The sequence below is a fragment of the Rana temporaria genome, chromosome 2, assembly GCF_905171775.1.
Source record: "Rana temporaria chromosome 2, aRanTem1.1, whole genome shotgun sequence".
NCBI lineage: Eukaryota > Metazoa > Chordata > Amphibia > Anura > Ranidae > Rana > Rana temporaria.
In genome coordinates this window covers 524,788,374-524,810,849 of record NC_053490.1, presented here as the reverse complement: position 1 = coordinate 524,810,849, position 22,476 = coordinate 524,788,374, and the positions used below count along the sequence as shown (strand labels likewise).

Below are 22,476 nucleotides of genomic sequence, written 5' to 3'. Positions count from 1 at the left end.
AAAGAGGGAACTCTGTGGACTATGATGTAAAGGGGGATCTCTGTGGACTATGATGTAAAGGGGGAACTCTGTGGACTATGATGTAAAGGGGGATCTCTGTGGACTATGATGTAAAGGGGGATCTCTGTGGACTATGATGTAAAGGGGGATCTCTGTGGACTATGATGTAAAGGGGGAACTCTGTGGACTATGATGTAAAGGGGGATCTCTGTGGACTATGATGTAAAGAGGGAACTCTGTGGACTATGATGTAAAGGGGGAACTCTGTGGACTATGATGTAAAGGGGGATCTCTGTGGACTATGATGTAAAGGGGGATCTCTGTGGACTATGATGTAAAGGGGGATCTCTGTGGACTATGATGTAAAGGGGGATCTCTGTGGACTATGATGTAAAGGGGGATCTCTGTGGACTATGATGTAAAGAGGGAACTCTGTGGACTATGATGTAAAGGGGGAACTCTGTGGAATTTTGATTTAAAGGGGGAACTCTGTGGACTATGATGTAAAGAGGGAACTCTGTGGACTATGATGTAAAGGGGGATCGCTGTGGACTATGATGTAAAGAGGGAACTCTGTGGACTATGATGTAAAGAGGGAACTCTGTGGACTATGATGTAAAGGGGGATCGCTGTGGACTATGATGTAAAGAGGGAACTCTGTGGACTATGATGTAAAGAGGGAACTCTGTGGACTATGATGTAAAGGGGGAACTCTGTGGACTATGATGTAAAGGGGGATCTCTGTGGACTCTGATGTAAAGAGGGAACTCTGTGGACTCTGATGTAAAGGGGGAACCCTGGGGACTCTGATGTAAAGGGGGAACTCTGGGGACTCTGATGTAAAGGGGGATTGTAATTAACTTCATATGATTCGAAATGTTATTTAACAGCAACATCTCTGCATAGTTTATCTATGCATACTATGAAAAAAATTTGCTCTGCAACGATGAAGTGTTCGTGTTTGACTTGAAGAAAAGGTGGCAACCCTAAGTCCGCCCCTGTACACAATGCTATCGTGCCTGGCTACCACGCCTGGGCAGATGTCAACTGAGCAAAGCAAACAGGTACATGCAGTATAGCTGAGAGGTAGCGTGGTTCTAAGACGGTTCAGGTAATAAGGCAGGCTGAGTTCAGGGGATCGTCCAGTGTCCAATCCGGGTCATACACAGGAGATCCAACAACAAGCAAGGCAGACTAACGGGAGGCTTGATCTAGAACAGGGGTCTCAAACTCAAATTACCTGAGGGCCACAAGACAAGTTTTCATATGCCATGGGGGGCCGCATGCAAACTTTCAAACTTCAAAAACAACAGTACTGGTGTCAGCGAACACATTATTAACCCCCAGCACTGGTGTCAGCGAGCGCATTATTAACCACCAGCACTGGTGTCAGCGAGCGCATTATTACCCCCAGCACTGGTGTCAGCGAGCGCATTATTACCACCAGCACTGGTGTCAGCGAGCGCATTATTAACCCCCAGCACTGGTGTCAGCGAGCGCATTATTACCCCCAGCACTGGTGTCAGCGAGCGCATTATTACCCCCAGCACTGGTGTCAGCGAGCGCATTATTAACCACCAGCACTGGTGTCAGCGAGCGCATTATTACCACCAGCACTGGTGTCAGCGAGCGCATTATTAACCCCCAGCACTGGTGTCAGCGAGCGCATTATTAACCACCAGCACTGGTGTCAGCGAGCGCATTATTACCCCCAGCACTGGTGTCAGCGAGCGCATTATTAACCACCAGCACTGGTGTCAGCGAGCGCATTATTACCCCCAGCACTGGTGTCAGCGAGCGCATTATTAACCCCCAGCACTGGTGTCAGCGAGCGCATTATTAACCACCAGCACTGGTGTCAGCGAGCGCATTATTACCACCAGCACTGGTGTCAGCGAGCGCATTATTAACCCCCAGCACTGGTGTCAGCGAGCGCATTATTAACCACCAGCACTGGTGTCAGCGAGCGCATTATTACCACCAGCACTGGTGTAAGGCAGGGTTTGACAAATTTGCTTGGAATCTAGGAGCCAGCTAAAAAAGTTAGGAGAAAACGCGCCCCGTCCCGACGAGCTTGCGCGCAGAAGCGAACACATACGCGAGCCGTGCCCGCATATGTAAACGGTGTTCAAACCACACATGTGAGATATCGCCGCGATTGGTAGAGCGAGAGCAATAATTCTAGCCCTAGACCTCCTCTGTAACTTAAAACATGCAACCTGTAGATTTTTTTAAACGTCGCCTATGAAGATTTTAAAGGGTAAAAAAGTTTGTCGGCATTCCACAAGCGGACACAATTTTGAAGCGTGACATGTTGGGTATGAATTTACTCGGCGTAACATTATCTTTCATAATATTAAAAAAAATGGGGATAACTTTACTGTTGTCTTATTTTTTTATTAAAAAAAGTGTAATTTTTTCCCAAAAAAGTGCGCTTGTAAGACCGCTGCGCAAATACGGCGTATTTGCAACGATCGCTATTTTATTCTCTAGGGTGTTAGGATAAAAAATATATATAATGTTTGGGGGTTCTAATTAGAGGGAAGAATATGGCAGTGAAAATAGTGTAAAATGACATTAGAATTGCTGTTTAACTTGTAATGCTTAACTTGTAATACCAACGACCACCAGATGGCGCCAGCTCACATCTGGTGGTAATAACTTGTAATACCAACGGCTCACCACCAGATGGCGCCAGCTAAAAAAAAAAAAAAAAAAAAATTATAACTGGTCCGCGGGCCGCAAATGGCCCGCGGGCCGGTACTTTGAGACCACTGATCTAGAACAATGCAGGTAAGTCTGTCTCTATCACAAGCGAGGGATAGAGTGTTCAGTTTGCTTATATCAGGTGACTGAGCAGATCAATCACCCAACAGGTGAACACAGACAGGAAGGAAAAGCAACAGCCAACACCCGGGTGCTGGAATCTGGCGCAGGAGAACTTAAGTGATCATGACACCCTCCAACCAGCTCTCCGAACCCTGCAGAGTGTTACTTTTAGCTCTCTGTCCCCTTTTTTCTGACAAGCTGCATCAATTCTGTACTTTGAACAGATGTAGATAAGAAAAGAATGTAGATAACTAGGCACAACATACAGTGGCCCGGATTCAGATAGAATTGTCTATCTATCGGCGGGCGTAACGTATCGCAGATACGGTACGCCGCCGTAACTTAGGGCGCAAGTACCGTTTGCAGAAAGAACTTGGGCCCTTAGTTACGGCGCCGTAATGTATGTGTGTCGGCGTATTCTAATTCAAATGGGGATGATGTGGGCGTGTTTTATTTAAATTCACTGTGACCCCACGTATTTGGCGCATGCGCCGTTCGTGGAAAAATACCAGTGCGCATGCTCGAAATTACGCCGCAAGTTGTCATTGCTTTAGACGTGAACGTAACTTACGTACAGCCCTATTCGCGAACCACTTACGCAAACGACGTAAAATTTTCAAAACTCGACGCGGGAACGCCGTCCATACTTAACATTGGCTACGCCTCATATAGCAGGGGTAACTTTATGCCGGAAAAAGCCTAACGTAAACGACGTAAAAAAATGCGCCGGACGTACGTTTCTGAATCGGCATATCTACCTAATTAGCATATTCATTGCGTAACTATACGGAAACGCCACTTAGCGGCCAGCGCAAATATGCAGCCTAAGATACGACGGTGTAAGACACTTACGCCGGTCGGATCTTAGGGAAATCTATGCGTAACTCATTCTATGAATCAGTCGCATAGTTACGACCACGCACACTCAGAGATACAACGGCGTATCTCCTTTCTGAATCTGGCCCAGTGCCTTGAAAAAGTATTCATACCCCTTTGAAATTTTCCAAATTTTGTCACGTTACAGCCAAAAACGTACATGTATTTTATTGGGATTTTATGTGATAGACCAACACAAAGTGGCACATAATTGTGAAGTGGAAGGAAAATGATAAATGGTTTTCACATTTAAAAAAAAAAAAAATATGTGAAAAGTGTGGGGGGTACATTTGTATTCGGCCCCCTTCACTCTGATACCCCTAACTAAAATCTAGTGGAACCAATTGCCTTCAGAAGTCACCTAATTAGTAAATAGAGTCCACCTGTGTGCAATTTAATCTCAGTATAAATACAGCTGTTCTGTGAAGCCCTCAGAGGTTTGTTAGAGAACCTTAGTGAACAAACAGCATCATAAAGGCCAAGGAACACACCAGACAGGTCAGGGATAAAGTTGTGGAGAAGTATAAAGCAGGGTTAGGTTATAAAAAAAAATCTCCCAAGCTTTGAACATCTCACGGAGCTCTGTTCAATCCATCATCGGAAAATGGAAAGAGTATGGCACAACTGCAAACTTACCAAGACATGGCCGTTCACCTAAACTGACCGGGCCGGGCAAGGAGAGCATTCATCAGAGAAGCAGCCAAGAGGCCCATGGTAACTCTGGAAGAACTGCAGAGATCCACAGCTCAGGGGGGAGAATCTGTCCACAGGACAACTATTAGTCGTCTCTCCACAAATCTGCCCTTTATGGAAGAGTGACAAGAAACAAGACATTGGTGAAAGAAAGTCATAAGAAGTCCTGTTTGCAGTTTGTGAGAAGCCATGTGGGGGAGGGGACACAGCAAACATGTGGAAGAAGGGGCTCTGGTCAGATGAGACCAAAATTGAACTTTTTGGCCTAAAAGCAAAACACTGTGGGCCAGATTCAGAGAGATCGGCGCATCTCATATGCGCTACGCCGTCGTAACATTGAGAGGCAAGAACAGTATTCACAAAGCACTTGCTCCCATATGTACGCCGTCGTAATGTAAATGGGCCGGCGTAAGCCCGCCTAATTCAAAGTAGCAAGGTAGTGGGCGTGTTGTATTATAATTAACCGTGACCCCATGTAAATGGATGGCCGATCGAACGGCGCATGCGCACGCATGCTCAGAATCACGTCGCAAATACTCCCTAAGATACGTCGGCTCAATGCTTTCAACGTGACGTAACCTACGCCTAGCCCCATTCACGTACGACTTACGCAAACTACGTAAAATACGACGCTGTTCACACGCCCATACCTTAACATGACTTACCCCTGCTTTATGAGGGGTAAAGTTACGCCGGACGTACGCCTTACGTAAACGGCGTATCTAGCTCATTTACATATTCGACGCGTAAATCTACGGAAGCGCCCCATAGCGGCCAGCGTTAATATGCACCCAAGATACGACGGCGTAAGGAGACTTACGTTGGTCGTATATCGTGTCAAAATTCAGGCGTATCTGATTTCCTGAATAAGCGCATAGATACCACGGCGCACATTTGGACTTACAACGGCGTATCTGGATATACGTTGTCGTAAGTCTTTTCTGAATCTGGGCCTATGTGTGGCGGAGAACTAACACTGTACATCACCCTGAACACACCGTCCCTACCGTGAAACATGGTGGTGGCAGCATCATGTGGTGGGGATGTTTTTCTTCAGCAGGGACAGGGAAGCTGGTCAGAGTTGATGGGAAGATGGATGGAGCCAAATACAGGGCAATCTTAGAAGAAAACCTGTTAGATTCTGCAAAATACTTGAGACTGGGGGGAGGTTCACCTTCCAGCAGGACAACGACCCTAAACATACAGCCAGAGCTACAATGGAATGGTTTAGCTCAAAGCATATTCATGTGTTAGAATGGCCCAGTCACAGTCCAGACCTAAATCCCATTGAGAATCTGTGGCAAGACATGAAAATTGCTGATCACAGACGCTCTCCATCCAATCTGACAGAACTTGAGATATTTTACAAAGAAGAAGAATGGGCAGAAATGTCCCTCTCTAGATGTGCAAAGCTGGTAGAGACATCCCCAAAAAGGCTTGCAGCTGTAATTGCAGAGAAAGGCGGTTCTACAAAGTATTGACTCCGGGGGGCGCCATACAAATGTACACCCCACACTTTTCACATATTTATTTGTAAAAAATATAATTTTCCTTCCACTTCACAATTATGTGCCACTTTGTGTTAGTCTATCACATAAAATCCCAATAAAATACATTTACATTTATGTTTTTGGTTGTAAAGTGAGAAAATGTGAAAAATTTCAAGGGGTATGAATACTTTTTCAAGGCACTGTGCGTAAGAGGATTTGTAAAAGTGTGGCTCAGACTTGGGGTTTTACCGCCCCCCAACCTCATGTGTGAATGAGCTCTAATGGCTTCAGCAGTACAATTTTTATACAGTACCATCGATCTGGAGATTCCCATTTGTTTTTCAGGAGATCACAGAAGATCTGGTGTACGAGAAGCCAGAAGATCCCCTGCAGTTTATGCTGGAAAAGGTGCGTCCTTTATATTGTCTGTATTGTGGAACCGATTGAGCTGCCGAATGATTTCTAATTCTGTTCAGCAAGTCTTGTGATTCACCCGTCCCAGTCACACTGCACAGCCAGGAAGATCGCCCCATTATTCCCTGCTGCATCCACATGATGTCTAAGGCCCCATACACACGAGAGGATTTATCCGCACATACGGTCCAGCGGATCGTTTCCGCGGATAAATCCTCTCGAGGATTTCAGAAGATTTCTATGCGATGGCGTGTACACACCATCGCATTGAAATCCGCGCTGAAATCCTCTGCCGATGACGTGTCGCGCCGTCGCCGCTATTATGACGCGGCGACGGGCGCGACGCTGTCATATAAGGAATTCCACGCATGCGTCAAATCATTACGACGCATGCGGGGGATCCCTTCGGACGGATGGATCCGGTGAGTCTGTACAGACGAGCGGATCCATCCGTTGGGATGGATTCCAGCAGATGGATTTGTTGTGCATGTCAGCAAATATCCATCTGCTGGAAATCCATCCCAGGGGAGATTTATCCGCGGAAACAGATCCGCTGGCGTGTACACACCATAGGATCTATCCGCTGAAACCCATTCGCTGGGATTTATCTGCGGATGGATTCTATCGTGTGTATGGGGCCTAAGATCGTTAGCCTGCTCATAGGACAGAGGTGATCATGGCGATTCCTAGTCCAGGGAACAGACATGTGCAGAAAGAAAACATTTGTTTTCTTTTATTTCTATTCGTTATTTAAAACATCTTGTTTCGTTTAACCACTTCAGCCCCGGAAGGTTTTACCCCACTTCCTGAGAACGCTTTCCCCGCCTTAGTTGGGGTAGGCGGTACACTTTAGTGGGGGTGGGTCAGCCACGCCTTCTGACCTTTGACCTTTAGGGGAGGTCCCTGTTCCAATTCCTGAGACCTAGCCATATTCTTCAATGGGAAACCCTAACCCCTTTTGCGATACAGCACTGCGTCACTTTAACTGTCGGGTGACGATGTACCCAAACAAAATTGGCGTCCTTTTTCTCCCACAAATAGAGCTTTCTTTTGGTGGTATTTGATCACCTCTGCGGTTTTTATTTTTTGCGCTATAAACAAAAATAGAGCGACAATTTAAAAAAATAAATAAAAAAATACTTAACCACTTAAAGCGGGATTCCACCCGCAATTTAATTTTTTTTGTAAAAGTCAGCAGCTGCAAACACTGTAGCTGTTGACTTTTAACCACTTCAGCCCCGGACCATTTTGCTAGTCAATGACCGGGCCACTTTTTTGCAATTCGGCACTGCGTTGCTTTAACTGACAATTGCGCCATGGCTCCCAAACAAAATTGGCGTCCTTTTTTCCCCACAAATAGAGTTTTCTTTTGGTGGTATTTGATCTCCTCCGTTTTTATTTTTTGCGCTATAAACAAAAAAAAGCGTAAAAAATACTTTTTGCTATAATAAATATCCCCCACAAAATGTAAAATATTTCTTCATCAGTTTAGGCCAATACGTATTCTTCTACATATTTTTGGTAAAAAAAAAAAATCACAAAAAGCGTATTTTGACTGGTTTGCGCAAAAGTTATAGCGTCTACAAAACGGGGGATAGATTCAAGGCATTTTTATTATAATTTTTTTTTTTACTAGTTATGGTAGTGATCTGCGATTTTAGCGGGATAGCAGACAGATCGGACACTTTTGGCACTTTTTTGGGACCATTGACATCTATACATCAATCAGAGCTATAAAAATGCACTGATTACTGCATAAATGTGACTGGCAGGGAAGGGATTAACACTAGGGGGCGATCAAGGGGTTAAATGTGTTCCCTGGGAGGTGTTTCTAACTGTGGGGGGAGGGGCCTGACTAGAGGAGGAAAGAGAGAGAGAGATCACTGTTCCTAATCACTAGGAACAGCAGATCTCTTTCTCCTCCCCTGTCAGAACAGGGATCTGTTTAAATTGACAGATCCCCGTTCTGGCTCTTTTTCCCATGATCGCGGGTGGCCGGCGGACATCGTGGCCACGCGTATCGGGGTCGCTTTACAGTGGGCATGCGCGTGCCTGCTTTGGCTCTTAACCACTTAAAAACCGGACCTTTAGGCAGCTAAAAGACCCGGCCAGGTTTTGCGATTCGGCACTGCGTCGCTTTAACAGACAATTGCGCGGTCGTGCGACGTGGCTCCCAAACAAAATTGGCGTCCTTTTTTCCTCACAAATAGAGCTTTCTTTTGGTGGTATTTGATCACCTCTGCGTTTTTTATTTTTTGCGCTATAAACAAAAATAGAGCGACAATTTTGAAAAAAAATCAATATTTTTAACTTTTTGCTATAAGAAATATCCCCCAAAAATATATAAAAAAAATTTCCCCTCAGTTTAGGCCGATACGTATTCTTCTACCTATTTTTGGTAAAAAAAAACCGCAATAAGCGTTTATCGATTGGTTTGCGAAAAATTTATAGAGTTTACAAAATAGGGGATAGTTTTATTGCATTTTTATAAAAAAAAAAAAAAATTTACTACTAATGGCGGCGATCAGCGTTTTTTGTCGTGACTGCGACATTATGGCAGACACTTCGGACAATTTTGACACATTTTTGGGACCATTGTCATTTTCACAGCAAAAAATGCATTCTTTACTGTGAAAATGACAGTTGCAGTTTTGGGAGTTAACCACTAGGGGGCACTGGAGGGGTTATGTATGACCTAATATGTGTTTCTAACTGTAGGGGGGTGTGGCTATAGGTGTGACATCATCGATTGTGTATCCCTCTAACAGGGAACACACGATCGATGACAGAGCCACAGTGAAGAACGGGGAAGCCGTGTTTACACACACCTCTCCCTGTTCTTCAGCTCCGTGAGTCCCGCGGCCGTGGAGCTTCGGACTGGGTCGCGTGCGCGCGACCCACGGCTGGGCTCTTCAAGGCGACATACCTGTTCCCAGCCGTGCCATTCTGCAGACGTATATGTGCAGGAGGCGGTCCTTAAGTGGTTAATGTGCACATGAAACAATGATTGGGATAAGTATGCACTAGGCCAGTGTCCTGTTCCCACGGCTGGGCATTATACAATCACGTACAGGTACGTGATTGTGCCCAGCCGTGCCATTCTGCCGACGTATATCGGCGTTAGGCGGTCCTTAAGTGGTTAAAGGGGTTGTAAAGGTAAAAAATAAATTTCCTGAATATCTTCCTTTACCTTAGTGCAGTCCTCCTTCACTTACCTCATCCTTCCATTTTGCTTTTAAATGTCCTTATTTCTTCTGAGAAATCCTCACTTCCTGTTCTTCTGTCTGTAACTCCACACAGTAATGTGAGGCTTTCTCCCTGGTGTGGAGAAAGCCTCGGGAGGGGGAGGGGGCGAGCAGGAGTGTCAGGACACCTACTAACACACAGCTCCTTTCTCTATCTACAAAGTAGAGAGTGTCCTGACTCTCCTGCTTGCCCCTTCCCCCCTCAAGAGGCTTTCTCCACACCAGGGAGAAAGCCTCACATTACTGTGTGGAGTTACAGACAGAAGAACAGGAAGTGAGGATTTCTCAGAAGAAATAAGGACATTTAAAAGCAACATGCACTAAGGGAAAGGAAGATATTTAGGAAAAACATTTTTTACCTTTACAACCCCTTTAACCACTAGCCGAACAGCTCAGGCAGATATACTGCGGCAGGTCGGCTTCCCTGCACGAAGCGACGTATCTGTACATCAGTCCATGCAAGGGGGATTGCGGGCACGCGCACACCTGCCACGGGAGCGTGCCTGCTGGCGACCTCGATGTCCGCTGGCGACCTGCGATTGCGGTGAGAAGAGGCAGAACAAGACGATTCCCCCGTTTCGCCAGATGACATGACAGAGATCTACTGTTCCCAGTGATCTCTGTCATGTTCCAGTGAGCCCATCTCCCCTACAGTTAGAACACACCCAGGGAACACAGTTAACCCCTTGATCACCCCCTAGTGTTAACCCCCCACTCCTTGCCAGTGTTATTTTTACATTGATCGGTGCATTTTTATAGCACTGATCAATGTAATAACGTCACTCGTCCCCAAAAAGTGTCACTTAGGGTCAGGTTTGTCTGCCGCAATGTCGCAGTCCCGCTAAAATTCGTAGATCGTCGCCATTATCAGTAAAAACAATAAAAATAAATAAAAGTCCCTAAATCTATCCCGCAGTTTGTAGACGCTATAATTTTTGTGCAAACCAATCAATATACACCTATTGCGATTTTTTTTTTTTTACCAAAAATATGTAGAAGAATACATATTGGCCTAAACAGATGAATCTTTTTTTTGGGGGGGGGGGATATTTATTATAGCAAAAACTAAAAAAATATCAAATACCACCAAATGAAAGCTCTATGGGCCAGATTTAGAAAGGACTTACGACGACGTATCTCCTGATACGCCGTTGTAAGTCCAAATGAGCGCCGTCGTATCTATACGCGTATTCTTAAAACTAGATACGCCTGAAATTTGCCAAGATACGACCGACGTAAGTCTCCTACGCCGTCGTATCTTGGGTGCATATTTACGCTGGCCGCTAGGGGCGCTTCCGTCGTTTTACGCGTCGAATCTGTAAATGACCTAGATACGCCGATTCACGAACGTACTTGCGCCCGTCGGATTTAGCTACGCCGTTTACGTAAGGCTTACGTCCGGCGTAAGTTTTCCCCTCATAAAGCAGGGGTAAGTCATGTTAAGGTATGGACGTCGGAAACGTCGGAACAGCAACGTATTTTACGTTGTTTGCGTAAGTCGTACATGAATGGGGCGGGGCGTAAGTTAGGTTCACGTCATACGTATTGAGCCGTCGTATCTTAGGGAGTATTTGCGACGTGATTCTGAGCATGCGCGCCATTGCGCCGTTCGTTCGGCCATGCATTCACATGGGGTCACGCTTCATTAGAATACAACACGCCCACTGCCTTGCTACTTTGAATTACGCGGGCTTACGCCGGCCCATTTACGTTACGCCGGCGTACATATGGGAGCAAGTGCTTTGTGAATATTGGGGTAGATTCAGGTACAGCTGCATGCTCCTTATGGAGGCGCAGTGTACCCTTTTTACCCTGCGCCTACGCAAATTATTTGCGCTACGCTTCATTCATGAAGCAGTAGCCACGTAATTTGCGTGGGCGCTCTTCAAAAATGCCCTGCGTAAGGGCGCCTAATGTAAATGATCCCGTAGGGGGCGGGAATCATTTAAATTAGGCGCGTTCCCGCGCTGAGCGTAGAGCGCATGCTCCGTTGGGAAACTTTCCCGACGTGCATTGCAGTAAATGACGTCGCAAGGACGTCATTTGCTTCAAAGTGAACGTGAATGGCGTCCAGCGCCATTCACGATTCACTTACGCAAACTAAAGTAAATTACTAAAGTAAATTACTAAAGTAAATTTCAAACCTTGCGACGCGTGAACGACGGGTATCCTTAGCATTGGCTGCCCCTGCTTTTAGCATGTGCAGCCTTACGCGAAACCCGACGTACGCAAACGTCGTAAACTGCGTACGCAGGGCTCGCGTAACGTTGTGAATCGGCGTTAGTATGCAATTTGCATACTATACGCTGACCACAACGGGAACGCCACCTAGCGGCCACTGTAAGAATGCAGCCTAAGATATGCGGGCATAAGAGCCTTATGCCACGCATATCTTAGGCTGTAGTCGGCGTAACGAGCTCTCTGAATCAGGAGAACTCGTTACGCCGAGGCAAGTAAGCAATTGCGCTGCGTAACTATGGTTACGCAGACGCAATTGCTACCTGAATCTACCCCACTGTACTTGCCTCTCAATGTTACGACGGCGCTACGCCTATCTAAAGATGCGCCGATCTCTCTGAATCTGGCCCTATTTGTGGGGGAAAAGGACGTCAATTTTTTTGGGGTACAACGTCGCACGACTGCGCAATTGTCAGTTAAAGCAAAGCAGTGCAGAATCGCAAAAAATTTAATGAATTCATGAAACCATTTTTTTTCCAAAAAAAAAAAAAGCGTTTGAAAAATGAATTTGCAAATACCGTGCAAGATAAAAAGTTGCAATGACCGCCATTTTATTCCCTAGGGTGTCTGCTAAAAAAAAACATATATAATGTTTGGGGGTTCTGAGTAATTTTCTAGCAAAAGAATGATGATTTGTACATGTAGGAGAGAAGTGCCAGAATAGGCCCCCTGGCAGGGCTGGACTTACCATTGGGCTTGACTGGGCTCAAGCCCATGGGCCTTGCCCAATAGGGGGCCCCTGTGCCCAATCGCGGTAACCCTCCCGTTCACGGCAATCGCGCATACCCCCTCCCGCAATTTAGCGGCAAATCCCCTCCCGCAATTTTGCGGCCATTGCGGAAATCCCCTCCCGCAATTTCGCGGCAAACCCCTGTTCCCGGCAATCGCGGCAACTCCCTCACATAATTTAGCAGCAATCCCCTCCCGCAATTTCGTGGCAATCGCGGCAACCTCTTTCCGCAATTTCGCGGCAATACCCCGTTCGCTGCAATTTCTGCACCTCCTGCTCAACAACTTCGGCGGATGGATGTAATCCTCGGCACCCCCGCTCAACAACTTCGGAGGATCGATGTAATTCTCGGCATCCCCCAGCCCCTGCTCAACAACTTCGATGCTCCAGGGGGCCCCTTCACTGCAGCTGTGTAAGGGGCCCCAAAATTGAAGACGATCGGTCGGATCCCCATCCCCCCCACTCAACAAGTATGATCGATCAGTGCACTCCCCCCCTGCTCAACAACTTCGATAGGTAAGTCGGCGGATCCAGAACCCCCACCCCCCTCAGCAACTATGATCGGTAGGCGGTAACAACCCCCCCCCCCCCGCTTCTCTGCTCCAGGGGGCCCCTTTGATTATTAAGCCCAGGGGCCCCCACCACCCTAAGTCATGCCCTGCCCCCCAGTATGGAGTTGGGTATAAAAGCCCTGTATTGAAGGGGTTAAGTGGTTAAAAGTAGTTTAGGTTCCATTCCTCTCCACTATAACATTGCCGTTCGCTGATTACTTTCCCGAAGTTGCTGTTCTACCTTCAGAACTTCGCTGATCAATTCTTCCCGCCGTCTTTGCCCGCACAGCCCCTTTAAGAAAGAAAATGAACCGTTCATCGCTAATTACATCTTAGAAACTTGCCATAAGGTTAGCGGCTTTATAATTATCTTGTAAACTCGAATATTTAGCTAAACGTCTGTTTGCCTACCTGATGAAAGGACTTAATTTTCTTTTCCAAACCCCTTTTGTTTGCGCTGTCTGCCTAATTCTCGGCTCGGAGTCATGTATGAGGAATGGACGATGCTGAAATGACTTCCCGACAAGACCTCCGAGCAGCTATTAGCGTTCCGCTAATGTTCGTTGTGTATTACCAACAGTATTTTTTCTTAATCTGGCTGTGTTTTCTGTAAGATTACCGGCTACGTCCTTGTGGCAAAATATTGAGCTTTGCAGTAAAAGCAATAAGGAGCTTATTACGGGCAGCCTTATTCATACTGCCAGGAGCACTATTGATATTTGCATTAAGGGAGCGAGGTAACAATGCCGCTGCGGCACTCGGCTTTTTCTCATTAAGGCTGACAAAAAACAGTCATCTCTTAACACAAGCGGCGTAAAGATTCAAGGGACTTTCTTCAGGACCGTATGCATTTCATGTCTTTGTAGCCACAGTGCACCTGCTCGGATGACTGCAGCTATTTTTTGTTTTCAGTTCCCACCTTGGCTAAAGGGCTAAAGAGAACAATGGAATGTTGGATTGCGAGTAACGTGGTTAACGAGCATTTCACAATACGAGAAATGTATTTTTAAAAAAATGTAACTCGGTTTGCGAGTGTTGCCTTGCAAAATTAGCAGGATTCAGGCCAAAGCGGTGTGCAGTACCCCATTTGGCCTGAGGTTGGGGGGCGCCAGAGTCAAACAGAGCCGAGCCGTTGACCTCGACAAACCTCAAGAACTGAGTCTTTCTGAGGTTTGCCGAGGTCAAGGTGTCCTCAGGCCTTTCCAGCCGTTTCTGAAGCTCTCCGGTGCCCCCCACCTCTGGCCGCATGCGGTACCATTAAAGTCAATGCGGAACAAATGGGGAAACTCACTTTGAAATGTGAGTACTTTGGATTACGAGCATTCTCCTGGAACGGATTATGCTCGTAATCCAAGGTTCCACTGTATCTATCTTTTTGCCTCCTCCCTCCACCCACTTCACTCCTCCGTTGGAGCCATCAGAAGTACCTATGGGGGGAACATGTGAACTTTTTGGCGAACAGCCAATCAATAAGCCTGAACATTATCACATGGGGAAGGGAAGAAGGCCAGTCACCCAGTGTTAGCTCTGATACAAAGCTTGCACAGGGTTTAAAACACAGGTGTCAAACACAAGGCTCACTTTATGGACCTTGCTTTGTGCACTGGTGGGCAGTCATGTTGGAACAGGAAGGGGCCGTCCCCAAACTGTACAAAGTTAGGAGCATGAAATTGTCCAACGTGTCTTGGTATGCTGACGCCTTAAGAGTTCCCTTCACTGGAACTAAGAGGCCAAGCCCAACCCCTGAAAAATACCCCCACACCATAATCCCCCCTCCACCAAATGGTTTGGACCAGTGCACAAAGCAAGGTCCATAAAGACATGGATGAGCGAGTTTGGGGTGGAGGAACTTGACCACAACTCGATAAAACATCATTGGGATGAATAAGAGCGGAGACTGTGAGCCAGTGTCATAAACAGGTGTGACCAGAACCGTGTGGACTGCAACAGAGGGAACCAAACGCATGTAAAATGAAATAATGACGTTTATTAGGATAAGTGAATATAGATATAAAAACACCTCCAATACCAAACAGTGAACAGCAATCCAACAACCAGACAGTGACCCACAAATAACAAACAAGTATGTACAATAGATGGGGAATACCAGAATCGTAAACATATACAGGCCAGGGTCATACACGGGAGATCAGCAGATGGGGGCAAGAAGCAAGACAGGACAGGGAGAAGGTGGACGGGATCAGGCTGCAGGGCAGGGGTACAGGATAACAGGATCACAGGAGGATCACAGGAGGGACAGGATCAGGTTCAGGTTCACATTCACAGGTATAGGTCAGGGTCATACATGGGAAATCAGCGGATAGGGGAGAAAGGAGCGAGACAGGACAGGGAGAAGGTGGATGGGATCAGGCTGCAGGGCAGGGGTACAGGATAACAGGATCACAGGAGGGACAGGATCAGGTTCACGTTCACAGGTATAGGTCAGGGTCATACACGGGAGATCAGCGGATAGGGGGGAAAGGAGCGAGACAGGACAGGGAGAAGGTGGATGGGATCAGGCTGCAGGGCAGGGGTACAGGATAACAGGATCACAGGAGGGACAGGATCAGGTTCACGTTCACAGGTATAGGTCAGGGTCATACACGGGAGATCAGCGGATAGGGGGGAAAGGAGCGAGACAGGACAGGGAGAAGGTGGATGGGATCAGGCTGCAGGGCAGGGGTACAGGATAACAGGATCACAGGAGGGACAGGATCAGGTTCACGTTCACAGGTATAGGTCAGGGTCATACACGGGAGATCAGCGGATAGGGGGGAAAGGAGCGAGACAGGACAGGGAGAAGGTGGACGGGATCAGACTACAGGGCAGGGGTAAAGAATAACAGGATCACAGGAGGGACAGGATCAGGTTCACGTTCACAGATATAGGTCAGGGTCATACACGGAAGATCAGCAGATAGGGGGGAAAGGAGCGAGACAGGACAGGGAGAAGGTGGATGGGATCAGGCTACAGGGCAGGGGTAAAGAATAACAGGATCACAGGAGGACACCCGCTGGTGGACACCGGTACTGCAGTCCAAAGATCTAACCGTGCCACCAGCAGGTGAAACCTTTCTTGACAGCTCCAGACTTCTAGGAGACACCCGCTGGCGGACACCAGTACTGCGATCCACAGAACCAACAGCGCCACCAGCAGGTGAAACCTTTCCTGACAGCCAGCCCTTCTTGTCAATGCGCCAATGCTCAAATGCGCTTCGGGAAGAATGATCAAACATTCCCATAGACACACTCCTAAACCTTGTGGATGGCCTTCCCAGAAGAGTTGAAGCTGTTATAGCTGCAAAGGGTGGGCCAACTCAATATTAAACCCTATGGACTAAGACTGGGATGCCAATAAAGTTCATGTGCGTGTAAAGGCAAGCGTCCCAATACTTTTGGTAATATAGTGTATGTTAGATGGACAATTTTGTACCTCCGGTCTGCGGCAGCTATTTCTATTGGAAGCCATACTAGTCCTGTTCTGTTCTATTCCCATGCGCCTCCCTTGGATCTATAATGTAATATTTATGTGTCGTATAATGAGAAATACCAGCGACTTTTTTTAGCTTGGCTCTATGTTAAGTGCTACAAACAGACACCGGATCTTAAATTACGGCGGGGAAAACTGTCACTTTATCCCGGGGGGAAATATCACATATAAAGAGACTTTCTGCTAATACTCGGCTTTCTAGGGATTAAGGCAACGACTGTCAGGGAACTAATGTGTGCAGCTTATTAACTTTCCCAGAGATATTGTAGAGTATTAGCAGATATGATTTTAATTAACATTGGGAGCGCACAATATGTAAGTACTGTCTCCGGAAATCTCATTAAGCGGCTCGTCCGCTGTGTGATGGCTTATAGTGCGTCATGTTCCCCGAGAAAACCAACGCAGGCGCCTTTTATAGGACATGAAGGTTCTTGTCACATTTTACATCCCTTTAATTATGCATAAGAATGAATACAGCTGAGTACCTGAAATCGATTTCGCACTGAAATAAAGCGTTGGCGTAAATCTGGAAATAAACAGCAAATATTCTGGTTGGCCAGTTCAATCGGCTTCACGGAGAACCTGTTATTTTAGGGCGAACCTACTGGAGCAACTTCACCCAAAACATGCACACTATGGCCCGAATTCACGTAGCACTTACGACGACGTATCTCGAGTAGTGTAAATGTGCGCCGTCGTATCTGTGCGCCGTGCCCACAGAACTAGATACGCCTGAAAATAGGCTTCTTCCGACCGACGTAAGTTTCTACGCCATCGTATCGTGGGCGCATATTTACGCTGGCTGCAAGGGGCGCTCCCATTGATTTACGATTCCAATATGCAAATGAGTGAGATACGCCGATTCACGAACGTACTTGCGCCCGGCGCATTAACCACTTTCGGACCGCCGCATGTACATATACGTCGGCAGAATGGCACAGACAGGCACATTGGCGTACCTGTACGTCCCTGCCTAGACGTGGGTCGGGGGTCCGATCGGGACCCCCCCCCCCCGCTACATGCGGCGGTCTGATTCCCGCGGGGAGCGATCCGGGACGACGGCGCGGCTATTCGTTAATAGCCGCTCCGTCGCGATCGCTCCCCGAGGCTGAAGCACAGGGAGAGCCGTATGTAAACACGGCTTCACTGTGGCGGCTGCATCGATCGAGTCATCCCTTTTATAGGGAACCACAATCGATGACGTCACACCTACAGCCACACCCCCCTACTGTTGTAAACACACACTAGGTGAACCCTAACTCCTACAGCGCCCCCTGTGGTTAACTCCCAAACGGCAACTGTCATTTTCACAATAAACAATGCAATTTAAATGCATTTTTTGCTGTGAAAATGACAATGGTCCCAAAAATGTGTCAAAATTGTCAGAAGTGTCCGCCATAATGTCGCAGTCACGAAAAAAATCACTGATCGCCGCCATTAGTAGTAAAAAAAAATAATAATAATAAAACTATCCCCTATTTTGTAAACGCTATAAATTTTGCGCAAACCAATCGATAAACGCTTATTGCGATTTTTTTACCAAAAATAGGTAGAAGAATACGTATCGGCCTAAACTGAGGGAAAAAAAAATGTTATATATGTTTTTGGGGGATATTTATTATAGCAAAAAGTAAAAAATATTGCATTTTTTTTAAAATTGTCGCTCTATTTTTGTTTTTAGCGCAAAAAATAAAAACCGCAGAGGTGATCAAATACCACCAAAAGAAAGCTCTATTTGTGGGGAAAAAAGGATGCTAATTTTGTTTGGGAGCCACGTCGCACGACCGCGCAATTGTCTGTTAAAGCGACGCAGTGCCGAATTGTAAAAACCCCTTGGGTCATTTAGCAGCATATTGGTCCGGTCCTTAAGTGGTTAATATACGCGGTTTACGTAAGATGTACGTCGGGCGTAAAGTTATTCCCCATCTATGAGGCGCAACTCATGTTAAGGTATGGACCAGGTAGCAGCCGTCGTATTTTACGTTGTTTATGTAGTAGTAGTACGTGAATAGGGATGGGCGTAGGTTACGTTCACGCCGTAGGCAGTGATTCGACGTATCTTATGGAGTATTTTGGACGTGATTCTGAGCATGTGCACTGGGATGCGTCCACGGAACGGCGCATGCGCCGTTCGCTTGGCCCATCATTTGCATGGGGTCTCGCTTCATTTAAATGGATCACGCCCACTTCTACCTACTTTGAATTAGGCTGGCTTAGGCCTACGACTTTACGTTACGCCGGCGCAACGTTGTGAGCATTTGCTTTGTGAATTCCATGCTTGCCTCTCTGCGTTGCGTCGGCGTGGCGTAAAAGAGATACGCTACGGCGGCATATATATGCGCCGATGTATGTGAATCCGGCCCAAAATTACCAAAAGCATTGGGACGCTTGCCTTTACACACACATGAACTTTAATGGCATCCCAGTCTTAGTCCGTAGGGTTCAATATTGAGTTGGCCCGCCCTTTACAGCTATAACACCTTCACTCATCTGGGAAGGTCGTCCACAAGGTTTAGGAGTGTGTCTATGGGAATGTTTGACCATTCTTCCAGAAGTGCTGGGCGCTCGCTGTTCACTCAGCGTTGTGTTAGGAAACCGACTGAATCGCTTTCCTAACACTAAACCGCCTCTCAGCCAATCAGGTCCTCAGGTCTGTTACCTTTCACCTGATTGGCTGAAATGACAGACGCTGTGATTGGACGCTGCCTATCAGGCGACCAATCATAGCAGAGGACAGGAGAAGACCTTGAGGAGCGTGGAGGACCGTGACCCGCTGCCGCACTGAGACAGGTAAGTGCCGGGTGGGCGGGGAGTCACACTGGCAGCATTTGATGGGCACATTTGCGGCAATTTATGGGTACACTGGCAGCATTTCATGGGCACAGTAGCGGCAATTGATGGGCACAGTAGCTGCGTTTGATGGGCACAGTAGCTGTTTTACCCAATTTATGGGTACACTGGCAGCATTTCATGGGCACAGTAGCGTTTGATGGGCACAGTAGCTGCGTTTGATGGCATAGTGGCGGTAATTGATGGGCACAGTGGCGGCAATTGGTGGGCACAGTGGCGGCAATTGATAGGTACAGTAGCTGCATTTTATGGCACAGTGGCGGCAATTTATGGGTACAGTGGCTGCATTTGATGGCACAGTTGCAACAATTGATGGCACAGTGGCAGTGTTTGATGGGCACAGTGGCTGGGTTTGATAGGCAGAGTGGCAGTGTTTGATGGGCACAGTAGCTGCGTTTGACGAGCACAGTGGCTGCAATTGATGTTTTTTTTTTTTTTCAGTTTGTTTGCACCCCGCCAAAAATTTGGAGCACCAGCCGCCACTGCAGCCCATAGATGGGTCTGTACTATAAAGGCGCCTAGCTACTTAACTGACAGTAGAATATCCTGGGGGATAATGGAAGAGGGTGGTATGGAGCAGAGGTGTGGGCTGACAGTTGAAGTCGAGCAGAGAGGACACTGGGGTGACAATGATACAACATTTCTTCAATGGAAGAATGACCAGTGGGACAGAACTGTTTATTCCTAGACAGCGCTTTATATTTCCAGCTTGGATGGTGTTCCCGGGTTTCTGTGCATACATGAGTGGATTCCAGGATGAACCTTGAATGTCTTGGTAGGCATCGCTGTAAGAGTTCCCCATCTAACAAGTTGTCCTTCTTTCTTCCCTTAGGTCCAATCCATGATCGTCAGCAAGAAGGAACAGTGATTACTCCTCATGGTGAAGGCCAAGAAGGGCCTCTGTCCCTCCCCTGAAGAACATGCTATTTTCTGCAATTCACCTCATGATACATGACTGTAAATACAGGACAGTTCAAATAAAACCTTTTACTTTCCAAATGTAATGTCTTGGTAACTATTTTCCGGCAGTGATCTGAAAATTAGCTGCTGTGTGTAAAGCAAACCTGTCCTTTCTCTAAAAAAAAAAAGGTAAGTATACCGCATTATCTACCGTATTTTCCGGCGTATAAGACGACTTTTTAACCCCTTAAAATCTTCTTAAAAGTCGGGGGTCGTCTTATACGCCGGTAACCTAGCATCCCTTACCTTATCCTAAGACATGCAGAATCGCGGCCGTCCATTTTTCAAAGCCGCGCCTCCTACTTCTTCTGTTCTGTGATAGGCGCAACACTCAGCTTCCCAGGAGACACTGGGCCAGATCCAGAGAGAGAGTACGCCGGCGTATCTACTGATACGCCAGCGTACTTTCAAATTTCCCGCGTTGTATCTTTCGTTTGAATCCTCAAACCGAGATACAACGGCATCTGGGTTTGATCCGACAGGCGTACAGCTTCGGATCGTAGATGCAATACTTCGGCGTCCGCTAGGTGAAGTTCGCGTAGTTTTCCGCGTCGGGTATGCAAATTAGCTTTTTCCGACGATCCACAAACGTACGCGCGGCCGTCGCATTCTCTTACGTCGTCTGTAGTCGGCTTTTTCCGGCGTATAGTTAAAGCTGGTATTTTTCGGCGTATAGATAGACTTGCCATGTTAAGTATGGCCGTCGTTCCCACGTCGAAATTTGAAAAAAAAAAATTGCGTAAGTCGTCCGTGAATAGGGATGGACGTAACTCACGTCTAAGTTCAAAAAATGACGTTGTTGCGACGTCATTTCGCGCAAAGCACGGCGGGAAATTTTGAAACGGAGCATGCGCAGTTTAATCGGCACGGGAACGCGCTTCATTTAAATGAATCACGACCCCTAATCGCCGATTTGAATTCCGCCGCCAGAAATACACTACGCCGCCGTAACTTTCGGCACGCAATCTTTCAGGATTCGAACCAAAGCCGGAAAAGTTACGGCGGCGTAGCGTATCTCTGATACGCTGCACCTATCCATTTCTATGTGGATCTGGCCTCTGTGATAGGCGAACACTGAACACAGTGCCTCCTGGGAAGCTGAGTGTTCCACCTATCACGGAACAGAAGAAGTAGGAGGCGCGGCTTTTGAAAAATGGACTGCCGCGATTCTGCATGTCTTAGGATAAGGTAAGGGATCGTCAAGACACAGTCTGGCATGTCATAAGGGAACAGCGAATCTGGCATGTAATGGGGCACAGTGAGTCTGGCATGTAATGGGGCACAGTTAGTCTGGCATGTAGTGGCACAGTGAGGCATGTAATGGGGCACAGTGAGTCTGGCATGTAGTGGCACAGTGAGGCATGTAATGGGGCACAGTGAGTCTGGCATGTAATGGGGCACAGTGAGTCTGGCATGTAATGGGGCACAGTGAGGCATGTAGTGGCACAGTCTGGCATGTAATGGTGGCACCGTGAGGCGAGGCATGACTAGTAGGAAGGGGGTAGTCTTATACGGCGAGTATATCCCAAAACCAACATTTTAGCTGGAAAATTAGGGGGTCGTCTTATACGCCGGCAAATACGGTAAACACTTTATGGAAGCGTAAGAATCTATACAAAGTCCCTGGGAATCATAAACTGAAAGATATTATTAACCAGTTCCCGACCCCCGCATGTACATATACGTCCACAATATGGCACGTACAGGCACATGGGCGTACAGGTACGTCCTCGCCTATTAGCGGGTGGGGGGTCCGATCGGGACCCCCCCCGCTACATGCGGAGGTCGGGTCCGCTCGGGGAGCGATCCGGGACCACGGCGCGGCTATTTGTTTATAGCCGCTCCGTCGCGATCGCTCCCCGGAGCTGAAGAACGGGGAGAGCCGTGTGTAAACACGGCTTCCCCGTGCTTCACTGTGTCGGCGCATCGATCGCGTCATTCCCTTTATAGGGAAGACACGATCGATGACGTCATTCCTACAGCCACACCCCCCAACAGTTGTAAACACATACTAGGTGCACCCTAACTCCTACAGCGCCCCCTGTGGTTAACTCCCAAACTGCAACTGTCATTTTCACAATAAAGAATGCAATTTAAATGCATTTTTTGCT

The 22,476-nt window shown here is 47.2% G+C and overlaps 1 protein-coding gene across 2 annotated transcripts in view; it reads left to right on the top strand.

The window, feature by feature from the left end:
• Positions 1–20,404, top strand: part of TEX55 (testis expressed 55) — an 86,866-nt gene extending 66,462 nt beyond the window's left edge. For both annotated transcript variants that reach the window (XM_040339109.1, XM_040339110.1), the window contains exons 6-7: positions 6,234–6,296; positions 20,238–20,404. In XM_040339109.1, the coding sequence (XP_040195043.1) occupies positions 6,234–6,296; positions 20,238–20,273 (99 nt within the window). In that variant the 3' untranslated portion in view covers positions 20,274–20,404. The remainder of the gene's footprint in view (positions 1–6,233; positions 6,297–20,237) is intronic.
• Positions 20,405–22,476: the final 2,072 nt, after the last annotated feature.